Genomic DNA, 26224 nt, shown 5'->3' with positions numbered 1-26224 from the left:
TCCCAGGATAAGTGCAAGATCTGAGAGAGGACATACAATGGTTCCAGACACTGCCATACACCTCCCCCCAATAGAAAAGGAGGGAGTGACTTGCGCACAGACATTGTGGAGACAAGTAATTGGTTCCCCATTAATCACGCCATCCCTTCACATGGTTTAAGAATAGGTAAAGACACATTCACATATGAAGACAATGTTCCATTTTGTCCTCTTCCCTTTCTGATATTCTGCATAGCACCGGGGACATGTGAAAGACAAGCCTGACCTCTCTGGGCCCCAAGTGACTGAGCCCTAGCTAAGGGAAAAGTGCAACTGCCAACACTATAGTCCAAAGGGATACATTCTAATGACAAGTATCTCACGTAAGCATATTATGCAAATAAAACATCTTAATTATCTATGTTACCCAACTAATTCTGATTCATCCGCCACAACACCCAGCCGGACACTGAAGGGGAGCGGGCTCTGTACGCAACGCCTGCTCAATGCCCACGTCCAGCTCCCACATCACCGGTGCCACCAGGCAAGAGGCTGGGAGTATGGGAGTGGGATCCATGGGCTGCTCCTCTGTGTCATACAGCCGGTACAATGCGTCTGCCTTAACGTTCTGAGAGCCTGGTCTGTAGGAAAGGGTAAATATAAAACGGGTGAAAAACATGGCCCACCTTGCCTGGCGAGGGTTCAGTCTCCTCGCCGCCCGGATGGACTCCAGATTGTGGTGGTAAATCCAGATGAGAAAAGGTTGTTTAGCCCCCTCAAGCCAATGTCTCCACGCCTTCAAGGCCTTGATGACAGCCAACAGCTCCCGGTTCCCCACATCATAGTTTCGCTCCGCCGGGCTGAGCTTCTTCGAGAAGAAGGCACAGGGGCGGAGCTTCGGTGGCGTACCTGAGCGCTGAGAGAGCTCCGCTCCTATCCCAGCCTCGGACGCGTCCACCTCCACTATGAACGCCAAAGAGGGATCCGGATGGGCCAACACGGGAGCCGAGGTAAAAAGAGCCCTCAGGTGACTAAAAGCCCTGTCCACCTCAGCTGACCACTGCAAGCGCACTGGGCCCCCCTTCAGCAGTGAGGTAATGGGAGCCACCACCTGACCAAAACCCTGGATAAACCTCCGGTAGTAGTTGGCAAACCCTAAGAACTGCTGCACCTCCTTTACCGTGGTGGGAGTCGGCCAATTACGCACGGCTGCAATGCGGTCACTCTCCATTTCCACGCCTGAAGTGGAAATGCGATACCCTAGGGAGGAGACGGACTGTTGGAAGAACAGGCATTTCTCAGCCTTGACGTACAGGTCATGCTCCAACAGGCGACCAAGCACTCTGCGCACCAGGGACACATGCTCAGCGCGTGTAGCTGAGTATATCAATATGTCATCAATATACACCACTACACCCTGCCCATGCAGGTCCCTGAAAATCTCGTCTACAAAGGCTTGGAAGACTGATGGCACACTCATCAACCCGTACGGCATGACGAGGTACTCATAGTGCCCAGAGGTGGTACTGAAAGCCGTCTTCCACTCGTCTCCCTCTCGGATACGCACCAGGTTGTAAGAGCTCCTGAGATCTAGTTTAGTGAAGAAGCGCGCCCCGTGCATTGACTCTATCGCTGTGGCTATGAGCGGTAGCAGGTAACTATACCTCACGGTGATCTGATTCAGACCCCGATAGTCAACACACGGGCGCAGACCCCCCCTCCTTCTTCTTCACAAAAAAGAAACTCGAGGAGGCGGGTGACGTGGATGACCGAATGTACCCCTGACGCAGGGATTCGGAGACATATGTTTCCATAGCCTCCGTCTCCGCCTGTGAGAGGGGATACACGTGACTCCTGGGAAGTGCAGTGTCTACCAGGTGGTCTATCGCACAATCGCCCCGTCGATGAGGTGATAATTGAGTCGCCTTCTTTTTGGAGAAGGCGAGAGCCAAATCGGCATATTCAGGGGGAATGCGCACGGTGGAGACCTGGTCTGGACTCACCACCGTTGTAGCACCAACGGAAACCCCTAAACACCTACCTGAGCACTCTCGCGACCACTCCATGAGAGCCCTCTGTGGCCAAAAAACAGTGGGGTTAAGACAAGCTAACCAGGGTAGGCCCAGCACCACGGGAAACGCAGGAAAGTCAATGAGGAAGAGACTAATTCTCTCCGTATGACCCCCCTGCGTCACCATGACCATGGTCGACTATGGTCGACTATCTAAGGTGTGAACGGGGAAGGGCACATCCACGGGAACAATGGGGGTCCCTAAACTATGAGCTAACACTCTATCGATGAAATTCCCAGCCGCGCCTGAATCTACGAGTGCCTTATGCTGGGAATGTGGGGAAAACTCAGGAAAAGTCACAGACACAAACATATGTGCAACAGAGGGCTCTGGGTGAGAATGGTGCCGGCTCACCTGGGGTGACGCCAGAGCGCCCTGCCTGCGGCCTCGATTCGCAGAGGAACCAACCCGGCACCGACTGGCAGTGTGACCTCTGCGGCCACAGATGGTGCACGAGCGAGGACCCCCTCCGGTCTCCCTGCGCACCGCCCCTCCCAGCTCTATGGGTATCGGAGAGGGGGTGCGGGAGGATGGAACCACCAGACCCTGATCTGGACGTCCGCGAGTAGCCAGCAGGTTGTCCAGCCGGATGGACAGGTCCACCAGCTGGTTGAACGTGAGGGGGGTGTCTCTGCAGGCCAGCTCCTGACGGACGTCCTCGCGCAGACTGCAACGGTAATGGTCGATCAGGGCCCTGTTGTTCCATCCCACGACAGCAGCCAGGGTCCTAAACTCCAGGGTGAACTCCTGGACGCTCCTCGTCTCCTGCCTCAGATGGTAGAGGCGTTCACCCACCGCTCTACCCTCGGGTGGGTGGTCGAAGACAGCCCGGAAATGGCGGGTGAACTCCTCAAACTGGTCCAACGCCGCAACTCCCTCTCTCCACACGGCGTTGGCCCACTCCAGGGCTTTCCCGGTGAGGCACGAGACGAGGGCGGACACCCTCTCACGACCCGATGGAGCTGGGTGGATGGTGGCCAGGTAGAGGTCTAATTGTAACAGGAACCCCTGGCAGTTCGCAGCCCTCCCGTCGTACTCCTGGGGCAAGGAGAGACGAATCCCACTGGGTTCAGGCGGGAAAGGGGCGCTCAGGGGAGACCCCGGCTGTGCTGGTGGAGGCGCTGGAAGAACTCCCTGTCTCTCCCAGCGGTCCATTGTCTGGACAACGCGGTCCATGGTGGTGCCAAGATGGTGTAATATTGCTGCATGCTCCTGGACGCGCTCCTCCACTCCTATGGCCGGGGTACCGTCTCCTGCTGACTCCATAGTAAGGTTGGAGATTCTGTAAGGGGTGTTTAACTGGCGGCAGAGAAGTCAGACGCAGGAGAGAAATAGCTGTATTTCCAACGGCGCAGTTTATTACAAAAAACACACCGGAAAACATAATAATAAAAATCAATGGGTTAACATAACCCGACGCACACCAGTACAGATGTACTCAAACACTTACAATAAACAATCTCCGACAAGGATATGAGGGGAAACAGAGGGTTAAATACACAACATGTAATTGATGGGATTGGAACCAGGTGTAAAGGAAGACAAGACAAAACCAATGGAAAATGAAAAATGGATCAGTGATGGCTAGAAGGTCGGTGACGTCGACCGCCGAACACCGCCGGAACAAGGAGAGGGACCGACTTCGGAGGAAGTCGTGACAGAATTGCCGCAGCAAAATCAAGCATTTTTACCCTCAAATGTCACAAAAAATGTCCTAGAAATCTTGTTAATTCTCTTAAATTATGACTGTTTTCTCATTAGCTGGGAATGTTGTTTGAAATGTCTGATACAACATTCTTTGGTGAAATCATTATCAACCTACTGCAGTGGTTCCCAACTATGGGTACTAGGACCCCTGGGGGTACTTGGCCTATCCACAGGGGGTACTTGGGAAGACTCATGAGACCATAAGCCTACAGCTACTTCAGGGGTACTCCGGGCAGAGCAACATTCCGTTGGTTGTTCAGTAACCAAAAAAGGTTGGGCACCATTGACCTACTCTCTTAGAAGTAAAGGTGCCTGGAATAACCTTTTGGGTTGCCACACCAGCTGTACATTTCCAGTTCAAAAAAGTTATTTGAGGTTCAAAAAAGTTATTTTTAATAATATATTGTAGAGGTGGCAGCCTTTGAGAAGATTGGAGGCGTGCCTTTAAGAAAGAACCCCTCAACTAACCGAAGGTGCAAATATGAACCATTGACTAGCAATGATTGCTTGTGGAACTCCAGGGGTTCCTTGAGGATCTCCAGGGTTCCTCAAGTCACCACTAATTCTAAGAGTGTACTGCATAGGCCTACCCCTTCAAAAAATACAAATAATTGTGTGCACGGTGTGCTATTAGCGTACTAGCAATCATTAAGACAGACTGGTAAAATAACTAGCATAGCTAGCAATCGCTAGCATTTACGTGTTGAAGTAACTTTTGAGTGTAATGGAGTTGATTGTAGACTCTTCACTCTGGGAGATCATTAGAAATTGGTCTTATTCCGTACCCCGATAACATATTTACCAGCGCTCTGGTTTACCTATTTCTAATACACTTTTACAGTCACCGATGGCAACTCTATACTGCCTTACCAGTCGATACGGGCTATACTATGGTAAAAATAAATGTTTAAATCTAAATTTTTCCAAGTTCACTGATCCCAGATGGCAGTGCACCTTTAGGGAGATATGGTGTGAATTCTGTAAACTCTATAAAAGTTAATATAAACTTTTCTTTTCACACATTGATTAAGTCAATTTAGACTACCGGAAAGCTAGTCCTTGTTTACAATGATCAGAAGTGCAATTCTCACAGGGAGGTTCAAACACATCATTGGACAGGTTTCACAACAACAAAAAACATATTAAATAACTGTACCGACTGGTAAGGCATTCTGGATTAGTTTATAGATTTGCCATCGGTGACGGGAAAAGCTTCTCAGAAATAGGTAAACCAGAGTGCTGATAAATATGTTTTTGGCGTACGGGATGTCGCCTTCAGCGACGGGAGACCATATGTACAGGTCTCCAGCAAAGAGGCTAAGTAACCAGTCAACTATGACATTGATATACACTACATGCAGTGGCGACCCGTCATTCAGGGCACGTGGGGCAGAGCAAAAAGAAAAAGTGTTCTCTAGTTGAGCCGTGAAGGCTCAGTGTTCTGTCACTCATGGGGACACTACGTAACCGCAAAATCTACATGGAGAGCTCGAGAATTTAAGCCCCTTGGGTGCTGCCATAGAGTTACATTAGAAGTGCTCATCCAAGAACGCTCAAGGTCATTGGCCACAGATAAAATTACGTCAAAGCACGTTATATCTACAGTAGCTTTGATTGGACTGATCATGTCAACGTCATACTTTCAAAATCTTAGCTAGCAAGCTAGCAGTCATGTCAATCATCATGAATCAAGTCGACAATCTACTGGAAAATCCTTTTCAATCCTTGTCATATGAAGTGAAATGATAGATAAAACGTATCGGTGCTCATTGGCCATTGGATATAAACATTAGACAACAAGTTGGAAATCGCAAATTCAACAATGAATAGTTTGGAAGGAATCAGTGGATAACTGCAAGCATTGCAAAGCAATCACTAGCCTGCTATTCAGTGGAGTGGGTGTGTGGTCAAAAGTCTGGATTTAAGGGTCTCTTTTCCAAGCTTAAAAGGATAAAGATTCACATGCCATGGGCCAGAAAAGGTTGAATACATTGGCCATGCTGTCAATCCAGCATGACTTCTGCCTCATTTAAAGCAATTGGAAACTCGGAACTGGGAAATGTCAGTTCAAGACAACTGGGAACTAGGGGAAAAAACAAGCTCCAACTGGGAAAATACGTTTTGAACGGTCATCCAACTCGGAATTCCAAGTCTGGAACTCGGGCCTCTTTCTAGAGCTCCGACCTGAAGATTACTGACGTCCTTTTTTTCAGTTGTCTTGAAAGCACCCTAAATCCAGAGAATGCCAGACTTTGAAGACAAAGTTTGATGACAAAATTTGCCCACGAAGGACGGCCACGCCACCTTCCTGTTCACATGAGCACAGCACAACAAGGTGAGTCCAAAAATGTATTGTATGCTGCTGCATAAATTATGTAATATGCCAGGGAGATATGTATACTGTATCTAAGAAAGTAAAACTAAGTGTAAGGTGTGTAGTAAGCTGTTGTTACACGTGGTCTGCCACTGCGAGGACGATCAGCTGTCCGTCCTGTCTCCCTGTAGCGCTGTCTTAGGCATCTCACTGTACGGACATTGCAATTTATTGCCCTGTCCACATCTGCAGTCCTCATGCCTCCTTGCAGCATGCCTAAGGCACATTCACGCAGATAAGCAGGGACCCTTTCTTTTGGTGTTTTTCAGAGTCAGTAGAAAGGCCTCTTTAGTGTCCTAAGTTTTCATAACTGTGACCTTAATTGCCTACTGTCTGTAAGCTGTTAGTGTCTTAACGACCATTCCACAGGTGCATGTTCATTAATTGTTAATGGTTCATTGAACAAGCATGGGAAACAGTGTTTAAACCCTTTACAATGAAGATCTGTGAAGTTATTTGGATTTTTACTAATTATCTTTTAAAGACAGGGACCTGAAAAAGGGACGTTTCTTTTTTTGCTGGGTTTATGTGTCGATCGTTATTGCTTGAAATCAGACAAAAGTAGGCTATCTCAGCCACCCTGGTCATAGACCAGGGGTTCCAAATTATATTTGGAAAAATTATATTCCCTAGTTAACGCTGTTTGATCATATTCACTAAATTTTGAGTCTGGCATGTTCTCCCAAATCATAATAATGACATGGAAGTACATTAAAGGCCCTTAGTTGACACTGAAAGGTTGTATTTTATGCTTCGCACAGGTCTGGAACCAACAGGACCCTGAACAGCTTCTACCCCCAAGCCATGACTGAAAAATAGCTAGTTCAATAGTTAATCAAATAGCTACCCGGAGTATCTGCATTGGCTCTTTTTGGAACATTTTTGTTGTTGTTGACTCATCACATAAGCTGCTGCTACTGTTTATTATCTATCACTTTATTCCTAGTTATTTGTTAAATGTACATATCTACCTCAATACCCCTGCACATCGACTCGGTACTGATACCCTGTGTATATAGCCAAGTTATCTTTACTCATTGTGTATTAATTATTGCGTTTATTATTACGTGTTACACTTTTTTTTATTATGTATCTATTTTCTTTCTCTATTCATTGTTGGGAAGGGCCCGTAAGTAAGCATTTCACCGTTAGTCTACACCTGTTGTTTACAAGCATGTGACGAATAAAATTAAATTTGATACTTTCAATGCTTCCATACTCCGCTCGTTCTCGCTTACGTAAATTTAGTTGATAACGTAACTTTGCCGTGTCTCAAGGCGCGCGCATCAGGTAGACTTGACTATATAAACCATCCGGACTTGGCAGTAATAAAACGCACCACAAGAACATAGTGAAAACCGGTGGAGCAAGCCTGCTGCAGAGTGAGTAATGAGTTACTTTTTGCTCTCTGTGACTAGGTTTTGACTGTTGAAGTAGTTTTAGCAATTGGGTCGATTTTGAAATGCGGTGGCATGCCATTTAGGAAAGAATTAACTACATTTTTCTTTATTTAAATGTAGACTATTTGGGTATCATCCCATTCTAAATCAACTAATTTGGCAGCTTAATGACGACTATCAGTAACATTTCAGCTATCTACTAACCCTAGCCCTAACCCTAAACTTAACCATTATCCTAACCCTAAACTTTATCCTAACCCTAGCCCTAACTCTAACCTTAACCCTTACACTAACCCTTATTCTAAAACTTACCCTATAACCCTAATCTAACTTTAGGAAGCAGTTGCTTATCAACACTTTGTTAATAGTATGACCACCTACAGATGGACAATCCAAATAAAGTGTGACTAATCATTTTTACCATTATGATAACTTTGCGCATACTACAAAGTAGGATCAACGAGTTTCAACTGGTTCATCAAGAAAACTAAACTTGGATATGCGTCTTTGGTTGTTGAGTCAATTACACCATGACCAAAATAAAAATGTAATTCAGAACATTTAGGGAAGCTAGTTGGCTAACTCCTTGATCCTGCATTGTCGTTAGTACACCCTACAGGTGTACTGGTACATGTATGCTTGAGGGTGCTGTACTACGGTCATTTTGCAACCCAATCACTACAAATGTTATTGGGTTGTTGCTGAATGTGTACTCTGCATCATTTGTATCTAATGAAGGAAATGTCATTTCCTCTATTAGATATTCTAAAATACATAAACATATGTTGTTTTAGTAGTTTATAACGTCTCAAACTGGATTCTACTAAACGCTATACGGCACATAAACAGAATAGTATGATTGTGGAAGAAATTAGAAGGAAATAACGAGTAGTAAAGAAAGGAAGGACAATAACATGTAAAAAAGGAAGAATTGAAAATAGGCTCAATTTATGAACGGATTTATGCATTTGTGGAATAAGAGAGCTGTTTCGCGATCAAGTAAAAGTTGTGCAGAGTCCTTTAGTTCGATTTTCACCAAGAGCTTGGAAGGTTCCCAAATATATTTTACAAGGGCATGGAGAGGGTCTGGTATAACGTCATTGACACAATTGTTAAAACAGAGTGTGTTATTTATAAGCCTCTACAATGTCTCTTTGATGATTTCATAGCAAGTGGCAGGTGAAGTGGGACATTCATTTATTTCTAATGATAAAATAGTGCCCCACTTCACCTACTAAATTGCCCCACTGCAACTGAAAGACACGCTTTAGCAAAAGTGAGGGTCTGATGTTGTTTTAGGTATTGTAGCAACCACTGAATAATCAATTATCCACTTGTTTTCGTCATAAACATATATATTAAGACCTTAATTAATGAAAATAAACACTACTTGAGTAGGGTAGGCTGATTTTGATTGTCTACATAGCGATTTACCAAAAGTGTCCGTATAATGCTGACTTCACCCTCGGAGTAGTAACCCCACAGATGCGCAAATCTAATGTCGTTAACCTTTTAACCCTTCATTTACTAAAGTGATATGATTAGTCATTTTGCTCACAATTTAATTTCCCTTCATTTAAATTGAGTAACACCCATGACACTTTGTATTTAGACACACTAAATTACCAATGGAATCGTTAAATGACTAAATAATGTATGACATACTTAAAGGGTGTGATTGTCTAATCGTTAACTTTATGAAAAGACCCATCCCTGGTTAACAGTTTGCCACTGAAGGGAATGCTCAAGGTCCTTGTATTGCTTTGTAATCAGTGATTTTCAAGGCAGTAACACCAATGACATAATGACATCTCTCCAAACGTGCACGCACACACACACACACACACGTGAAAGTGTTATTGGTTGTGATTTCATGATTTTCATCATGTGAAAATGTAGGGGTATATGAAAGACTTGTAACTAAAACACTACTGGGACAAGCCAATTTGCTTGCCCTAGGTACTTTAAATAATGCATAAACATAATGTTTTGCAGTATAAAGGACTAGCAGTATGTTCTATCATTGATAAACACATCAATATAAACAAAAACATGTTTGATGTGTAAGTATTTGTAATTTTAAAGTGTTTTTCATGGTTGCAAAGGCAAAGGACCCAAATGCCACCGCAATTGCAGTAGCAATTAGCAAGAGTAAACAAGCAATTCTTTCATTATCATTACTTAACACATGTTCCAAAGTATTGTAGAATCAATAGGTTGAAGACCAATTGGTTTATTTCATAAGCAACTTTGGCACACATTTCAGCACCATAGACAGTGCAACTGCTAACGTGTCTCTGATAAAGCCTCCTGTCAAAAAGATGAAGACTTACTCATCTGAGTCATCAAAAAGCTTTGCTTAAAACTGATAACTTTGAGATTCTGATGTCAAGAATGCCAAGCTTTTGTTCAGCGTTTCTTTAAATCCAGCAGACGTGAGGGAAATGCTAGCCTACATTCTTTATTTACAGATGGCCAACACACTGAGACCCTGGTTGATCCTTGTAGTCCTCGTCCTGGGCGTGCTGGTTTGTCTGGGCACTTTCACGGATGCCTACTTTACCAAGCCGGTGAGCCCCGATGACAACGCGCCTCCGGAGGAATGGGCCAGATACAACACAGCGCTGCGACACTACATCAACCTCATCAATAGACAGAGGTGAGTGAGTTCAGCACTCTGTAGGCTAACATGTTATCTACACGGGAAAACCTTGTCTTAGATATGGCACGAGAGTCAGAGATAATGCAATGTTTCAGCCTATTGGGGGGGGGGGGGGGGGGGGGGGGGACACGACAATTTCTCAAACCAGTTCTATGGGAATGGAACCTCCCAGCATATTCCTTCACTCAATTTGAATACAAAGGCAACAAAAAAATCCCAATCCCTAAATTCCAATCAAATGTTGCTGATGTTCTTAAGGGGGTCAAATGACCACTATAGCCAAGGTCACAGGAGAAGTTCTGAGGGAACAAGAGATATTTGAACTAAGCCTGGAGGATAATGACATTCTCTTGGCTCTCCAACCAGCCTGTTGTTCTGAACACTGTTATAACATAACTTCATTCCAGTTTTGGCAAGACACATATGCAGCAGCATTACACAGACAGAGAGATGACTATTTAGAGAACAGAGTGTAGTTATTTCAAATAATGATGGTATGGACAGGAAAGAAAAAGGAGCCTGGTTTTGCTCTAGGCATGAAGTTAATTTCCTGTCTCTGTGTTTTGTGGGCAAGAGAAAATCTCAACAGGAATTGCTCAGTGCCTGTGTGTGTGTGGTGTGTATGTGTGTGTGTGTGTGTGTGTGTGTGTGTGTGCCGTGCATGCATGGTGTGTGTGCCTGTGCATATGTTTCTGTGCTTGTATATTTGTGGCTCAGAGAGCTTTCATGTAGGCCGATAGAGTTTGATGGATCCTGAAACCAATCCAGTCTCAGACTGCAGTCTATCATTAAATAGATTCTCCGGTACTTTTGTATACTTTTTAGCCAGTAGTTGTAAAAGTACCACTCATGAGCTAAAAGTGGTCCCCGAAAATTGCCCCCTGAGTGGCGCTGCATCGCAGTGCTAGAGGCGTCACTACAACCAGCCGTGATCGGGAGTCCCAGAGGGCGGTGCACAATTGGCCCAGCATCGTTCGGGTTAGGGGAGGTTTTGGCCAGGGGGGGCTTTACAAGGTGGCCATCAATGTAAATAAGAATTTGCTCTTAACTGACTTGCCTAATTAAAAAAAGGTTAAATAAAATAAAAAAATATATGCAGATATGTGCACTACGTCATTGCTCTTTCTCGCTCTCTCTCTCTCTCTCTCTCTCTCTCTCTCTCTCTCTCTCTCTCTGTCTCTCTCTCTATGCTGTGTCCACCGAGCCGTTGGGCGAGCCCTGCAACCTCATTTGATAACACTGGGCCGGCCTCTTGCTAGCTGTCACTCAAATGTGAGGGGCTGAAGCTCATTGGCTAGAACTCGAATTGCTAGGGGGCAGGCACACGTGGCGGGAAATTTAGGGAAAAAGGCCCAGCACAGTTTCAAGAAAACAGTTGCTTTCAAACTAGGGATTTTGTGGCTAATTAAGGTAAGACAGTAATTCTGCTCATAGATTATGCATTCATCCAGCCCAAAGCGGGAGGTTTAAAAAATACTTTCTTAGTCGCCAAAGTACCGGAGCATGTCTTTAAGTGGGCTGGAGCTGTCAATGCACTACAAGGGCTGTGTGCCATGCAGTTCAGCCCCTCTTGTTCTCACACAAAGGGAGATTCACTCCTCATTGGCAAAGCATTGATTTCAGTGATTTAAAGATTATTTAAAAGCCGTGTCACTCTCTGTGGAACCGAGGATTGCTTGCCTTGCTGAGCATTGGGCATTGGACTTTAAAATCTCTCCTTGTTTAGAGCTAATTGCTTGAGATATGTGTTCTTGCCTCTGGAGATAAAAAGGGTATAGGCGAGTAGTGAGTACACACACTAGGGCAAGGGTCCACATTACATTCAGCTGTGGGCCTATTTTTCCTTGCACACTGCACATGAACAGCGAGAATCCCAAACAGATATAGTTTTTGACAAAAACAAAAATATATGCCTCTCTGTTTATGTGTGGGAATACTTGGGAACATACAGTACCAGTCAAAAGTTTGGACACACCTACTCATTCAGAGGTTTTTCTTTACTTTTACTATTTTCTACATTGTAGAATAATAGTGAAGACTTTACAACTATGAAATAACACATATGGAATCATGTAGTAACCAAAAAAAGTGTTAAACAAATCAAAATATATTTTAGATTTTAGATTCTTCAAAGTATCTACCCTTTGCCTTGATGACATTCTCTCAACCAGCTTCATGAGGAATGCTTTTCCTTTCCAACAGTCTTGAAGGAGTTCCCACATATGTTGAGCACTTGTTAGCATCTTTTCCTTCACTCTGTGGTCCAACTCATCCCAAACCATCTCAATTGGGTTGAGGTCGGGTGATTGTGGAGGCCAGGTCATCTGATGCAGCACTCCATCACTTTCTTTGGTCAAATAGCCCTTACACATCCTGGAGGTGTGTTTTGGGACATTGTCCTGTTAAAAAACAAATGATAGTCCCACTAAGCACAAACCAGATGGGATGGTGTTTAACTGCAGAATGCTGTGGTAGCCATGCTGGTTAAGTGTGCCTTGAACAAGGCAAAGGGTGGCTACTTTGAAGAATCGCAAATCTAAAATATATTTGTTTAACACTTTTTTGGTTACTACATGATTTTTTTTTGCTCAGAAAACTCGTGGGCCAAATAAAATCACCGGGCTGCCTATTGGGGAACCTGGCAGTAGGGTATTCACACCAATAATATATACGTCGTTTCTTGAAACTTTGGCTCTTTCTCAATACATTTTTCTCCGATTCCTGGCATCCTCTTTCTTAAAACGCATTGGAGAAGGAGTTCTGAAGGGAAGGACCTTGGATCTTCTCTTCCAATACTCGGAAAGACTAATTGAGGTAGTGCCTTGTAATTCATGGGTCTGTCAACGATCTGGTGGGCACGCTATTCATTGCCACAAGGGGACATGATATGATCATAAGACCCCTGTTAGCACACACAGGCAAGTAATGTAAATCTCTTGGTGATGTACAGTATGTGATGGTCTCTGTGTCCACTAGGTATGGAAAGAGGTCTGCACCTGAGTCAGCTCTGGGGTGGTTTCTGTTCAGAGATCAGTCGGAAGGCGATTTAACACAACGGTGAGAGGATGAAGAGACTGAGGGAAAGGGTGATTCAAAGTGACTGTCTGCTCTTTGTTACAACAGACTCATACCTTGAGTATATCAACATGACCCATGCGTACACCTGCAGTAGGAATGTGACAGTCCACTCAGAGATTCCTAAAAGTAGTGCCCACACTGGATAGCGATATCTAAGTTTGATCACTTGATATGGAGTTTAGTGAGTTTGAAAGGCCAGCTACTGACTTTCTGTGTCTTTTTCTAACAGTTCGGGTGGCAGTGATCTCGGATAAATCTGGGTCCCGTCCCACTGGCATGCTGTTCCACTCAAATGGTGGGCCTTACAACAACTCAAATAGGCTTCTCAACTGGCAACCTTCACTGGACTGTGAGGCCCACTGTTTATTTTCAACATGCATGCATCTCTCTCTGTTTCTCACTCTCTCATTCCAACACATAATTGTCTATTTTTTGTTGTTGACATAATTTGTAATTAAATTATACAATGAATAATAAATAAATGTGTTATAATACATCTTGTCACAGTGAGCTTTTGTTGAAAGCCTTTCCGTTTCTGTGACTCAACAGATAAGCAAACCAATATTTATATCCAAAAGCCATGATTGGAAATGATCCTAGACCACCCACCACTACAGGCTTATTATTAACCGTGGTTCCAATAGTAATATCATTGTATGTGACATATTCATACCACTAGGTGACAGTATATTACAAGGAAAATGTTCTCTGTACGTTATTTGCCATTGGACCATTAGACCAAATATTCTACTGACCTTGCTGCAGGACATGGCCAGCCTACACATTTATCATAATTCCTCACAACGGTCTCAAAAAGAGTAGGGATGTATTGAAGTATCAGCATTTTAATACAGTTTCCTATGGTGAAGATGAAACTCATCATTTGGAAACTTTTGGACACAGTATAGTGTACTATTTCCTTACTTTGTTTTTGGTACATTGTATATTGCACTGTCTTATCACGTGTGATAGTTTGATCTTTAAGTCGTCTAGACTCAAGACCTGCACGACAAGAAGCATTCAAACCGCAGTTCGGTGGGTTCTGCACTGTGGCACACATACCGTTTTCCCTTTTATCTTCAGCAACGGTGCTCAGGGATTTGACATTTCAGCCGCGCCGTCTTTGCTCTCGTCTCGAATTGGACAGTGGGAGCAACAGAAGCAAGGTAACCTAATATGAGCTCCTAAAGTAGTGATTTGTTGAACAGAAAGAATGGTTATTGATATAGAAGATGATAATTTCTTGTCGCTATCGTTTTCTTTGTGTCCCGGCTATTTAAAATCGATTGTGATTCTGCCGTGATGCGCCCGTGGCACCAGGTGGTTCGTTTTACGCTAGAATCCATCATATTACGAATGAATGAATTGGACATAGTGAATTATTGATAGTGGTGGTATCGCAATATCAATAATGTTGATAGTGCACATGATAGCATATTCCTGGCACTTTACGTCCTCTAGCTTAGGCTACGTCCATAGGCGATGGTTATGGTTATTACGCAGTACTGTATGTACATCTGTGTGCATACAAAGCCCACAGATGGTGAGGAATAGTCCAAGAGAAAAGCATTTAAGCAAAAACAGAAGCTATTTCTGATTTATTTTCTTATCCCACATACGGCACTCAATAGGTGCCAAGTTGTGTGAGGAGATACAATGTAGTCTAACCCGTGTCCGTCTTCCATCCTTTGCGCTTGTGAATTAGAACAATATATCACTGACTTTACAAGTTAATGATGGATTATCAATCATACTCTTGGAAATGTACTTGTGACTGGGAGAGAATGGCTGTTTTACAATAGCAGAATTCCAGACCTTATGTAGCCATAAGGATAGTCGGATCGGACATCATGTGCACCTGTTCCCTGGTGCATGCCCACGTCACTCCCTACGCACCACATTTCACTTTCATTTTTAATGTGAACATATGAATAAACAAACAAATGATAATGTGTCATTTGGTTCTGAGAGTAATAGCCTACAGTAGCTTATTGGGTAATGATATCGTAGAAAATACGAGGGGTAGCCCGACCGGGACTCGAACCGGTGCCCACGACTGTCAGGCAAACACTTTAACCCAGGGATGGGCACCTTATGACAGTGGAGCAAAAAATATACGTTTTAGAGTTTATTTCCTGCAATTCCCTACTTGGCACAGACTTCAGTTCAACATCTAGTTGGTTCAGTTGTCAACTAAGGTAAAATCAACAAAACATTTCACCATCATTGGATTTAGATAAGTGTTTGGTGAAATGTTTTCCCCTTACATTTTTTACATTTTGCAATTCCAATCAGTTTTCCACAAATATATGTTTTGTTGAAATAATGTGGAAACTCAACCGTACCATTCAATCAGAACATTATACCTGGTGGATGGGACCATGATGTGAACACTTGGTAATTCATTTTGACATCTTCTCTAACAAGGTAATTGGGAGAGGGAGTAGTCTAGCCCAGGGTTTCCCAAACTCGGTCCTGGGGCTCCCCCTGGGTGCACGTTTTGTTTTTTGCCCTAGCACTTCACAGCTGCTTCAAAGAACCAACTCATCATCAAGCTTTGATGATTTGAACCAGCTGTGTAGTGCTAGGGCAAAAACCATACCTGCACCCAGGGGGGACCCAGGACCGAGTTTGGGAAACCCTGGTCTCGCCTACTGAATGAGCACTGAGTACACGGCTGGCAGGAAGATAGATCTTTATTACATGTTACACTCAAACTTACAGTGAGATGGTTATGTCTAAAATCATAGATCATATCATATTAGGGGTTTGGGTTGAGATGAGCTTCAGCAGTTATTCAAGTCTTCTAATACAGTTTTTTTTTTAATCCCTCTGGCTGATTTACACATTAAAACTGTGATAGGTCTTATTCTGGAGTGCTTTTAGCTCTGCTTAAAGGAACTTCATCCTTCTTAATAGTCTCCTTTTGAGAACTTGCAGCTGCAACAGGATTTTTGGCGGGTTTGACAGCTGTGTGATGCTGCACGATCAATGAGCTCCACAGAAATGCGACCTAAGCACTTCCTTACACAGCATGAAAACACTGCCAGATTTGGGGTGATTCTCAATTAGTAAAAAGTATGTCCTCTCCTAGACTCCTCTGTCATCCTGGTGTGGTCGCCATATGAAGTGGTCGCCATATGAAGGAGTGTCAGTTTGTTAAGAGGCAAATTGAGGAGTTTGCTCCTCTACTTGTTTGCCTCCTCCGGCGAAGGATGTTCAGGTGTATCCTACTGCGGAAGATTTTGAAATTCGCCACACCCCTTTTGAAACAGCTGTTGTTTTATCGGATGAGAAAATCATGCACACATTTAAAAACAACATGCTACTTATCCTTTTATTAATGCCTTGCACAACTAGCTACATTTCATTTTACCATTTTACAGATGTATTTTGGGGTTCTACATCTGTAAATGTAATTTGCCTGATGACGCACTACAGTAGGATAGCCTCATTTCAAATACAAGCGCATTTGTTTCCACATTTCCTCTCCTCCTCACCTTGATTGCATTTGACCTTTTTCAAAAGGAGGAAAGGAGAGGATAGGACAGAGGAGAGGACGTGAGGAATAGAGGAAATCTAATTGAGATTCTCCCACAGTCTTAAGCCTTCCTTACTTCCTCCTTCTATCCTTACTTCTCTTCTTCCTTGAGGCAATGACTGCAAGGTAACCAGATTATTCATTCACCAATCCAACCGTGTCAGATTAGTGATTAAGGAAGGAAGGAAGGATCTCTAAAATATTTAAACAGGGCCTAGGGCAGCCTCAAATCCCACAATTATAAGGTTATGATGGGGTAACCTAACTTAGCAGGCGTAAAGTAAATGCATGAACCAAGATCCCCTACTGCAGGGATAATCAACTTTTTTTCTTGAGCTGATGGTCAGGGGGCCAGAACATAATTAGAAATAATTTGTATACTGCAAATTGACCGCACGAAGCCCAAACAGATATAATATTTGACTAAAACATAATAATTTCCTACCTTGCTTACATTTGTGTACGATCACATATACAGTATCTCTCTATTATGCATGGGAATACTTTAGAACAGATTTCCAAAATAAATCACTTGGAGCTGATTTGCTGGTGTTTTAATAGTATTTTATGTCCAACAAAAGAAAACCTGGGGGGCCGTGGGCCACCAGTTGAGGAACCCTGCCCTAGTCTAGATACTGTCGACGAGAAGAACAAAACTGTCAGTAGAGGTTTTCTTCTGCACTGTTTAACCAATCCAGTAAATGTGGATGAGGAAGTTGCATCACAGACTCTCTTTCCATTTCCCCTGAAAACCGGAACATCCGGTTGTTGACAACTCGGCAGAGGCTATGATGGGGTAGTGTAATTTGTTTTGGTGAAGCTACTCTGAAAATGTAGTTTACCAAGCTACCACTTACTTCACACTGGAAGAAGTTAAGATACACTAACACTAGCCTTTATATAAAAAACTATACAAATATAGTTTACTTAAATAGATTCTCCGGTACTTTTGTATATTTTTTAGCCAGTAGTTCGGAATGTGGTGCTCACATACCAAAAGTGGTCCCCAAAAATTGCGTATTACATCACATATGTGCACCAGGTCATTGCTCTCACTCTGCTGTGTGTGCATCTTGCTCATTGTCTAGAACTTAGATTGCCAGAGGGTTGGCCCACGTGGGGGAAATTTTGGGGAAAATGGTGCAGCACAGCTTCCAGAAACAGTCGCTTTCAAACTAGGGATTTTGTGGCTAATCGAGGTAAGACATTCATTCTGCTCATAGATTATGCATGTATGAACTACACATTGACACATCCATCCCAAAGCGGGAGGTTTAAAAAAGTTCCAGAGCATGTCTTTAAGTAAAGTACTTTGAAAAAGTCTATGTGAAAAATTTGCATATCTAAATCTGAAATGTTATAGACTAAAAATTGTCTGATGTTAATAACAGAATGTGTAATTTAGCCGATTAAACACAAAAAAACTGTTTCAAGTGACAATTAGGCAGGTCTGCTGTAAAAAAAAAAAGGATATTCTTGCCTACTTTGCAAAAAATTGTGTGTAGTTCCAGTAGTTAGCTACATCTCTACATGGAAACAAAGTAAGTACTGAAAACACTATCAAGATTTGAATTTGGTTCAACTACCACCAAGCTACTGAAAATGTGTAGTTACATTACTAATTGAACTACATATATTTCACTACTCCCCAACACTGGATCCTAGATCATTAGCCCAGAACTAAAATCTCACGTAATTTGTACCTTTTATCTTTATGTAGCCTGTCCACGAAAGGTTTTTGGCAACTTCTATCTTGAATACCAAACCTAATTGTGTCTATATTCATATGAACTATTCTCCTTATGCCGCTCCATAGCGCTGTATCCTTAGCTGTAGACTGTGTTGCTGAGAGACAACCGAGCCTCCCAGGCTTTGATTTCTTCTCTGGCTGAATCAGCTGTCGGCAGAGAAAGTGCAGAGGTAAGGCCAGAGATGGAAGAGGAAGCAAGACACCTCACTCACTGTTTTTTTTTTCTGCTTCAATGAAAGTCAATGAGCTAAGTACACCAGACCCAGCTGCTATTGCATTGGTGTCTATGGGAGACCCACCCCGTTAAGTAGACCGGAACTGCATTTTTTTTCAATGGTAAACGGCCCTTAGTTCACTATCTTAATTTATCCACCAAATTTGGTGGGGCCTCCATTGTAGGCACAGTGAGTCGGCATAGAGATTAACCGGCGACGGTGTAAAGCATCTATTCTTGTGGCACTCCTCCGTTCTTCACCCTTCGCCCCACATTTAAAGCAACTGGAAAACGTCCATGGTAGGCATTGTTATCACTTTAGCTTGCTACATAAGGAATGATAGAAAGCACGAGCACCACCACCAATCAGTTCACACCACCGCGCACACACCAGTCGTTACTATGACAACTAGCGTAATCCGATTTGGTCACTTGTAACTTGCTGTTTGGACAGTCAGTATTCCAAAACGGATTTGAAAAACTGATTTGAGCATTAAGGCCTGCAGTGTGAACAATCCTTATGTCACCCCTGCCACTACCACAACAGATCAGTTCTGGATGAATTTAGGGGTCGTAACCATGGTGACACAGCTACAGTAAAATGGGCTGGGCTACTGCATTCTTTTGTATGGATTGGCTCTATAGGGACAGGAGTTTTACTTGAGGTGAGCTCATGTGCTCTGGAAAAACTCAGGGCCACTAGATCCAAGACAGTATAGTATAAAGATAGGCAGAAGCTGCTTCTCCAATAGTAATCCCCGATCACACTTGTAGGCGACGTCATGGTGACGTTGGCTAGCTGAACTCACATGCAGAAACATGTTGTCTCGCGCTGAACTGCGCATGTGCAGGCTGTCAAATCAAAGGCACTCCTTCGATATAAAGTTGTTTTTGACGGAAATTAAAACGGGTCAGTTTGTCACGTTCATGAGGTTGGAGTAATAACATGTTCAACTAATTAAGACTTTTCTCGAATCTAGGTTGTGCCTTTGGAATTTGAGAAAATTAACAACTAAGGAATCATTTTTCACCTTTCTTACCAGCTATGTTTCCATCCAATTGGCGACAGATTTTAATGCGAATATTCTAAAATCCCCATGAAGAATATATGCCTATATTCCCACCAGTTGTGTTTCCACCAAACGGCATTGTTGCGGATACAAATGAGTGCAGGATGAGGTAGTGCACACAAAATGTACAGTTTTCATGTACCGAATAAAAATCTAACGTTTTTATGTGTTTCCATCACATTTTCAATTCCATCGCAAAAACTGTTACGTTAAATAGTAAATGTACCTCCTCTGGTCTTGGCACCTGCGCTCTAGCCAACAGCTCACAGATACAGTGCGGGTTGGCTGTGCAGGTTGGCTAGTCTACATGAGATTATTATGAATAAGAGCGAGAATATTTGTATTTGTCAAACGGCAGTCAAGCATCGATTATCATGTCACCAGAATAAGACCCTCGATATTTATTGGAAAGGAGCATCAAGCTCATCACCGTGCACTTTCACCACCCTTTGAAAATGCCTCATACTTTATCTAATCTGTAGCCTAATAAATTGCATGCTTTCCCAAATCGTAGTGGGAGGAACACACAATATATCATCGCGTGACTCCAAGTTTACTTTGATATGATGGTTATTATATCAATATTTGTGCGTTAAGGCGTTTCCATTGCCATTTCTCGCATAATTCATTTTACCGATGCAAAAACAGCCCACCACGTCGAACGAACAAATGATCTATCTGCATTTATAACACTGTACCTAGACTTCCTGTTTCCATCACAGCTGTCAGGATTTTTTATAATATGGTATGACTTTACTCGCATAAAAACTGTGGATGGAAATGTGGTTACTGATTTCTCAAACGTCAAATCCCGGTTTGGCTTGCTTGGTCTGTTTCGCAAGCGTTCCCGGAAGTCTAACGATGTTGCACCTCTGGGTTTAGAAACTTTGTGACTAGAGGTTCACATCACAGCATTTCCTTTGAAGCCCTCATATTGTATCTGATCATATTGTATTGTAACATATTGTATTGTATATCGTATATCGTAGGCTAGAACCCTGAATGCTGATTGGCTGACAGCCGTGGTATATCAGACCATATACCACGGGTATGAAAAAAACATTTATTTTTACTAATTACGTGGATAACCAGTTTATAATAGCAATAAGGCAACCTGGAGGTTTGTCTTATATGGCCAATATAATATGGCTAAGGTATATGGCCAATATACCGCAATGTGGTTTAAGTGGTACATATACTGCAATGTGGTATATGGCCAATATACCGCGATGTGTCGTGTCTAAGAACAGCTCTTAGCCGTGCAATATTGGCCATATACCACATCCCCTCGTGCATTATTGCTTAAATATATCGTATAGTATACCATATCATACTGTACCATATCCTATCTGTAACATTTGGTCAGAAACTTTAGTCAAGAGGTATGTTGGTGACGTTGAACCAAGGCCTGTCATTACTCAGACTTATTCAATCAGTACTTCCTTGACTGAATTACCAGCAACAGGGACCTTGACTGAATTACTGGCAGTGGAACCGCTTCACTGCTAAGGCTACTGTGTGTGTGTGTGTGTGGCTAAAATGTTATTTTCCAGTTGAGTTGGGGCTATCACTGTTGATCCCAGGGAAATTTAAGTAGCTAACTATAGTAACACCTTGTGTGCATCAATATACATGAGGTGGTGAGAATGAAAACAGTGTTGAAAATGCAGATCTCAGTTGACCATGTGGCACATACTAGCTTCAAATTACATTTCAATTAGTTTGTTTCTCCTCCCAACAAAATACTCTTTTGTTTTGATGTAGTGAATTCAAGTTATTTTGGGCTCCCGTTGTGTGACACAGATTCACAGAAGTTTGAGTTTGTTTAGAAGGAATTTAGGTCACACCTGATTTCACAGCTCTTAAGTAAATAAGTAAAACCTTTCATCTGTTATTTAAAAGCTCCTTATAAATGTTCTGTAATTCTCTACCTTTAGTTTTTCATGGAGAAATCAGGGCCGGTGTCAGAGCCGGTCTCAGAGTGGGATCAGGTCCCTTCTGTCCATGTAATCACATTCATTATGATCTAATAGGCAAAACTGATCGTAGATCAGCACTCTTACTCTAAGACACTATATGAATACCGCCCCGGCCCCGGCCCCAGACCAAATACACCATATGCTTGCCACTCAAATATTGCACCAGTGAACCTGAATATAAACTATATAAAGTGTACAATCAGACACACACCCCTGAAGTTTATTGAAGCACTTTGGTGAGACAGGATACATATCTGAAATCTGAAATCAAGTTAATCAGTCTTTTGGCAAGTTCACAAAGACATTTCTCATTGAGAGCTTTCATCATAGACCTCTGAGTTGGCCTTTTTAAACTGCCATTTAAGCCTTGTTATCCAGCTTGTGTATCTCACTGTGCTGTGATCGATTCGTTTTGAAGGCAATACTCTGGATTTCAATGGTGCTGTTCACCATCTACAATTTATTCTCAGTATTGTTTTGATATATATAAAAAAAAACTACAATACAATAGCAGAGACACATTAAACTACTACCATTTGCATTTCATTATTCCCCAATTGAGTACAATTGCAATTCCCTCTCCCCTTATTATTATTTTACGCATTTTTCCTTGTTGCCATGGCAAACCAGTGGAAAAAAGGAAAGAGATCCTTGCGGTTGTCTTGGATACGAGCACTTTCCCCCTGTGAAGCAATGAGAGGAGGAGCAGAACCTGTGGGAGTGCGGGCAGGGTTATTTTTAGGCGTGACGCGAGCCACGCGTGGATTAGGATTTGGTTGTGGTGTATGTGTGTGCGCGTTTGTGTGTGTCTGTTCCTGTCAGAGTATGTGTGTGTCAAAGAGTCTGTGTCTGTCAGTAACAGTGTGTGTGGGTGAGAGAAAGTGTTTTTGTGTGCGTGTGTTGGCATCACAGCTTTAAGGTGAAACCTACCTGTTGGGGGTAGATATAACACCTGTGTGCCAGGGCCACACATTAAGAAAGTAGGTGCTGGCTCCTGGCCAAGATGTGGATCCAAGACACCTAGTTTATGTAACAACAAACCTTTCAAAAATATATATCAGAGACCTGTAAATGACCGTATAGAAATAGAAATGCTACCCTCAGTGTTTCTCACTCCTCTCTCTGAGATTGTGTTGGCAAATCCTGTTGTCGTCCATCCCTCTGTTTGTGTGGCCCTGGCCCAGTGTTAGTGTTTCTCTCCACTTCAGCTTTGCTCTTCTCTTAATTGGTTGGCAGGGTGGAGAGATGATGATTGCAGGCCTGCGCTGCGAGCATGATGTCATGGCAGCTGTGGTGTCGATGTAGCCTCGGCTCAGTATGACAGAGAGCATGGGACTTTGGATCACAACAAAAGACAAAGCAGTTCCCACAATATAAAAGACCTAGCAGGAACACACTACAGACCCTGATCTCTGTTGTAGAATCTAATGCAACTATTGTACATTTATATACCCTTATTATTTAGATTGGAAAGTGCTTTATAAAGGCTTAATCGCTTAATTACAATTTCATCCGTTTTTAAAATATGCTAAGAAAATGATATCATTCGGTGTGCAGCGTCATTGGGCTGATTTTGCCCCTGCATAAGAAACGCTCCGAAAAAAAAGAGGGAGAGAGCTGGCGAAATAAAGCAGGAAAATGCTGACCTCTCTCTCTCTCTCTCTTCACCCTCTGTAAACCCAGCTCAAGCATGGCCAAGGCTGCCTGCAAGCTGCCTGCATACTTTTAACAAGCTCTGTCATTTGTGTGTTCGTGTTTGTTGTGCGTCTATGTGTGAGAGAGCAACTGTATGTGTGTGCGTGCGCGTCTGTGTGTGCTTTATCGTGTGTGTGCTTGCCTGTGTGCTCTGTCATTTCCCAGTGTGAACCCCGGAGGGCTGGGGGGGGGGGGGGATAAGCTTGGGGGAAGGACTGGTGTGAACGTTTTAAGAGCCTGATCTGCGTAGATCAGAGTTATACAAAGCCCTGGGCAGTGGTAGAGTACATTTCACACTCTGGCTTTCAGTGTGTTTCAATGGCACAGCAGGAACTACAATTCCAGCTTCTGTCTAAGTGCTGATGTGGTGGTAATATACTCATCTGCATAGACACACACTTTTTAGATGATGATTGTGCTTTGTGCTTTATACTGTAGGAAGTGTGTGTGTGTGTGTGTGTGTGTGTGTGTGTGTGTGTGTGTGTGTGTGTGTGTGTGTGTGTGTGTGTGTGTGTGTGTGTGTGTGTGTGTGTGTGTGTGTGTGTGTGTGTGTGTGTGTGTGTGTGTGATGAGGGGGTTGAATGATAGACTTTCCCTCCTATTTGGCTACCACCCCTTCACCCTGACCACAGTCTGCGGTATATTGTCATGGCAACCAAGAATTAGCATCCTTGGTTGCTGTTCTCCCTCATCGACTTCTCTTTTTCCACCTCTGTTCCATCTCTCTCTCTCTCTCTCTCCAGCTCTCTCTCTCGCTCTCACACACTAACGTCTCACTCAACTCTTCAATCCGTCGCGACTTGTCCTTGATATCTCACGGCTGTAATGTAATGCAATTCTAGGAATCTTCTTCACAAATCCATCGGCAAACAATTTATTTAGAACATGTCTGAAGTTGTTGAGCCTCTCCAGTCAGTTCCTGATGACATTAAGCGTAATGCCAATGGGTTCAATCAGATGCCTTAACAATCCTCTCCAAGCTAATACAACATGTTATCCAGCCCACCCCCTTACTGGAGCCAATCTCTCTAACTAGCTATAGTTGACTTCGTGGAAACTGAGTTGGACAGTGTGGGTGTTACCTATAATTAGACGCTGACAACAGGGGAATGGGCATGTGTGGGCATGGAAACTATACTGGGACTGGGACTGGGTGGGCGTAAATAACACGAGGGAGAACTCCCTCAGTCTCCCTCTACTGCTCTTTGTCTGCTTCTCTTATCGTCCCTCCCTTCCTCCTCTTGGTCCATTTCTCCAGTTTGGTGTTTGAGGGTGGTCGTATTCATAACTGATGAATAATTAATGTTTGTTTACCATGTTCTTCTCCCTACCTCTCTCATTCTCTCTCTCCAGCTGACCTAACACGATTCAAAGAAGAGGATTTGGGAAGACCAGATTTCCAAAATGCCCGTGGCATCATCCAGCTCGGACTCTGGTAAGTGGCTTGGCCTCGCCGTGACAGAGCGATAGAAAGAGATAGAGATAGCGAGAAAGGGGTGAAAAGTGTGTGTCTGTGTGTGTGTGTATGTGAGCGAGAGACAGAGAGACAAAGGGAGAGGGAGAGGATGAGGGAGAGAGAGGGAGAGAGAGGTAGAGGTCCAAGGTTTTAATTGTTGACAGGCTTTAACCTTGGGGGAGGTGAGAGAGAAAGCGAGAGGGTGACAGATAGAGGAAAAATAGGGTGAGAGATAGAGAAAAAGGGAGAGAGGAGGGGTGAGAGAGGGAAAGAGAAAGAGAAGAAGAGATGTTTCAACCTTCTCTGATGAATGAGACTGGATGAATGACCCCCCCCCCCCCCCCCCCACTCCAGCATATTTCCACATAACAGAGAGAAACACAGCTAAAAAGAAACAGAGAAGGAATGAGAGCAAGAGAAATGATGGAGGGATAAAAAGAGATAAAGCGTTAAAGTGGGAGAGAGACAGAGACAGAGAGAGAGATAAAGAGAGAGATGGAGCAGGTAGGGACAGTTTATCACGTGGGGCCCTGCAAGTTATCTGGTCTCCTCTAATGTGAGTTAATGATGTGCCTAATGAAGCAGTGAATTCGGACTCCAACTCAGACTTATCAGTCTGGCTGCCTGGAAGGATCTGTCTGTTATTAGACCTCACTACCCTCCAATGGAGGCACACTGACCTTGGTGCCCCCCCCCCCGACCTTCCCCCGATGAGGCTTCTCTAGTGGGTATTAGTGTTGGGGTGAGATGGGGGTTTGGGAGTTTTGAGATTGGGTGGGCTGATTTCTCTTCAAATAAATCCTTTCAATTCCTGATTGTGGGCTGATTTCTGTGTTTGCTATTGGACAGGGAGAGGGAGTGGGAGAAGGACATTGACAAGGACAGGAACACAGGACAGACACATACACAATGACAAAAACAGAGACAGTTAATTTATCTCACCATTGGGAGATGGAAGAGAGGGGAAATTCTCTCGTTTTAAGTGTTTTCACCAATAGCTGGCTGACTCAATGTATTACCGAAAGTTGTATGGCATCTGATGTGAAATATATGTAGCTCATGAGTTTGAGCAGGCGAGGAGAGGAGGGGAATTTAGATTTATGGCGGTTCAACCCCCTGAGATATTGAATGTGCATTAAATCTGTTTTTAGAAATGGCCCGCACGTCAATCTCTGTTTGTAAACTAGCCAAGGGGGAGATCTCCCTGATGGACATTTTCTGTAACCAAGAATAAATTGTGCCGTGGA

General features: G+C 43.4%; 2 protein-coding genes across 3 annotated transcripts in view; both read left to right on the top strand.

Annotated features, from left to right (window-relative positions):
- Positions 1-7417: 7417 nt before the first annotated feature.
- On the top strand, positions 7418-13766 carry LOC106579383 (peptide Y). The gene is made up of 4 exons (XM_014159227.2): positions 7418-7514; positions 10004-10191; positions 13171-13251; positions 13502-13766. The coding sequence occupies exons 2-4, from the start codon at positions 10004-10006 to the stop codon at positions 13524-13526; spliced, it is 294 nt and encodes a 97-aa protein (XP_014014702.1). The 5' UTR covers positions 7418-7514; the 3' UTR covers positions 13527-13766.
- A 280-nt stretch (positions 13767-14046) lies between these two features.
- mpp2b (MAGUK p55 scaffold protein 2b) overlaps positions 14047-26224 on the top strand; it is a 43567-nt gene continuing 31389 nt past the window's right edge. For both annotated transcript variants that reach the window (XM_045702509.2, XM_014159011.3), the window contains exons 1-2: positions 14047-14438; positions 24875-24956. In XM_045702509.2, coding sequence (XP_045558465.1) covers positions 24926-24956 — 31 coding nt within the window. In that variant the 5' untranslated portion in view covers positions 14047-14438; positions 24875-24925. The remainder of the gene's footprint in view (positions 14439-24874; positions 24957-26224) is intronic.

The sequence above is a fragment of the Salmo salar genome, chromosome 19, assembly GCF_965601325.2.
Source record: "Salmo salar chromosome 19, fSalSal1, whole genome shotgun sequence".
Lineage (NCBI taxonomy): Eukaryota > Metazoa > Chordata > Actinopteri > Salmoniformes > Salmonidae > Salmo > Salmo salar.
This window is presented reverse-complemented; position numbering and strand designations above follow the sequence as displayed.

What these genes read in the sequence shown, in the direction of transcription:
- LOC106579383 (XM_014159227.2), top strand. Translation starts at nt 10,004, where the DNA reads ATGGCCAACACACTGAGACCCTGGTTGATCCTTGTAGTCCTCGTCCTG. An exon ending in AACCTCATCAATAGACAGAG is followed by an intron (nt 10,192 to 13,170) that starts GTGAGTGAGTTC and finishes TGTGTCCACTAG; the next exon opens with GTATGGAAAGAGGTCTGCAC. An exon ending in GAAGGCGATTTAACACAACG is followed by an intron (nt 13,252 to 13,501) that starts GTGAGAGGATGA and finishes TTTTTCTAACAG; the next exon opens with TTCGGGTGGCAGTGATCTCG.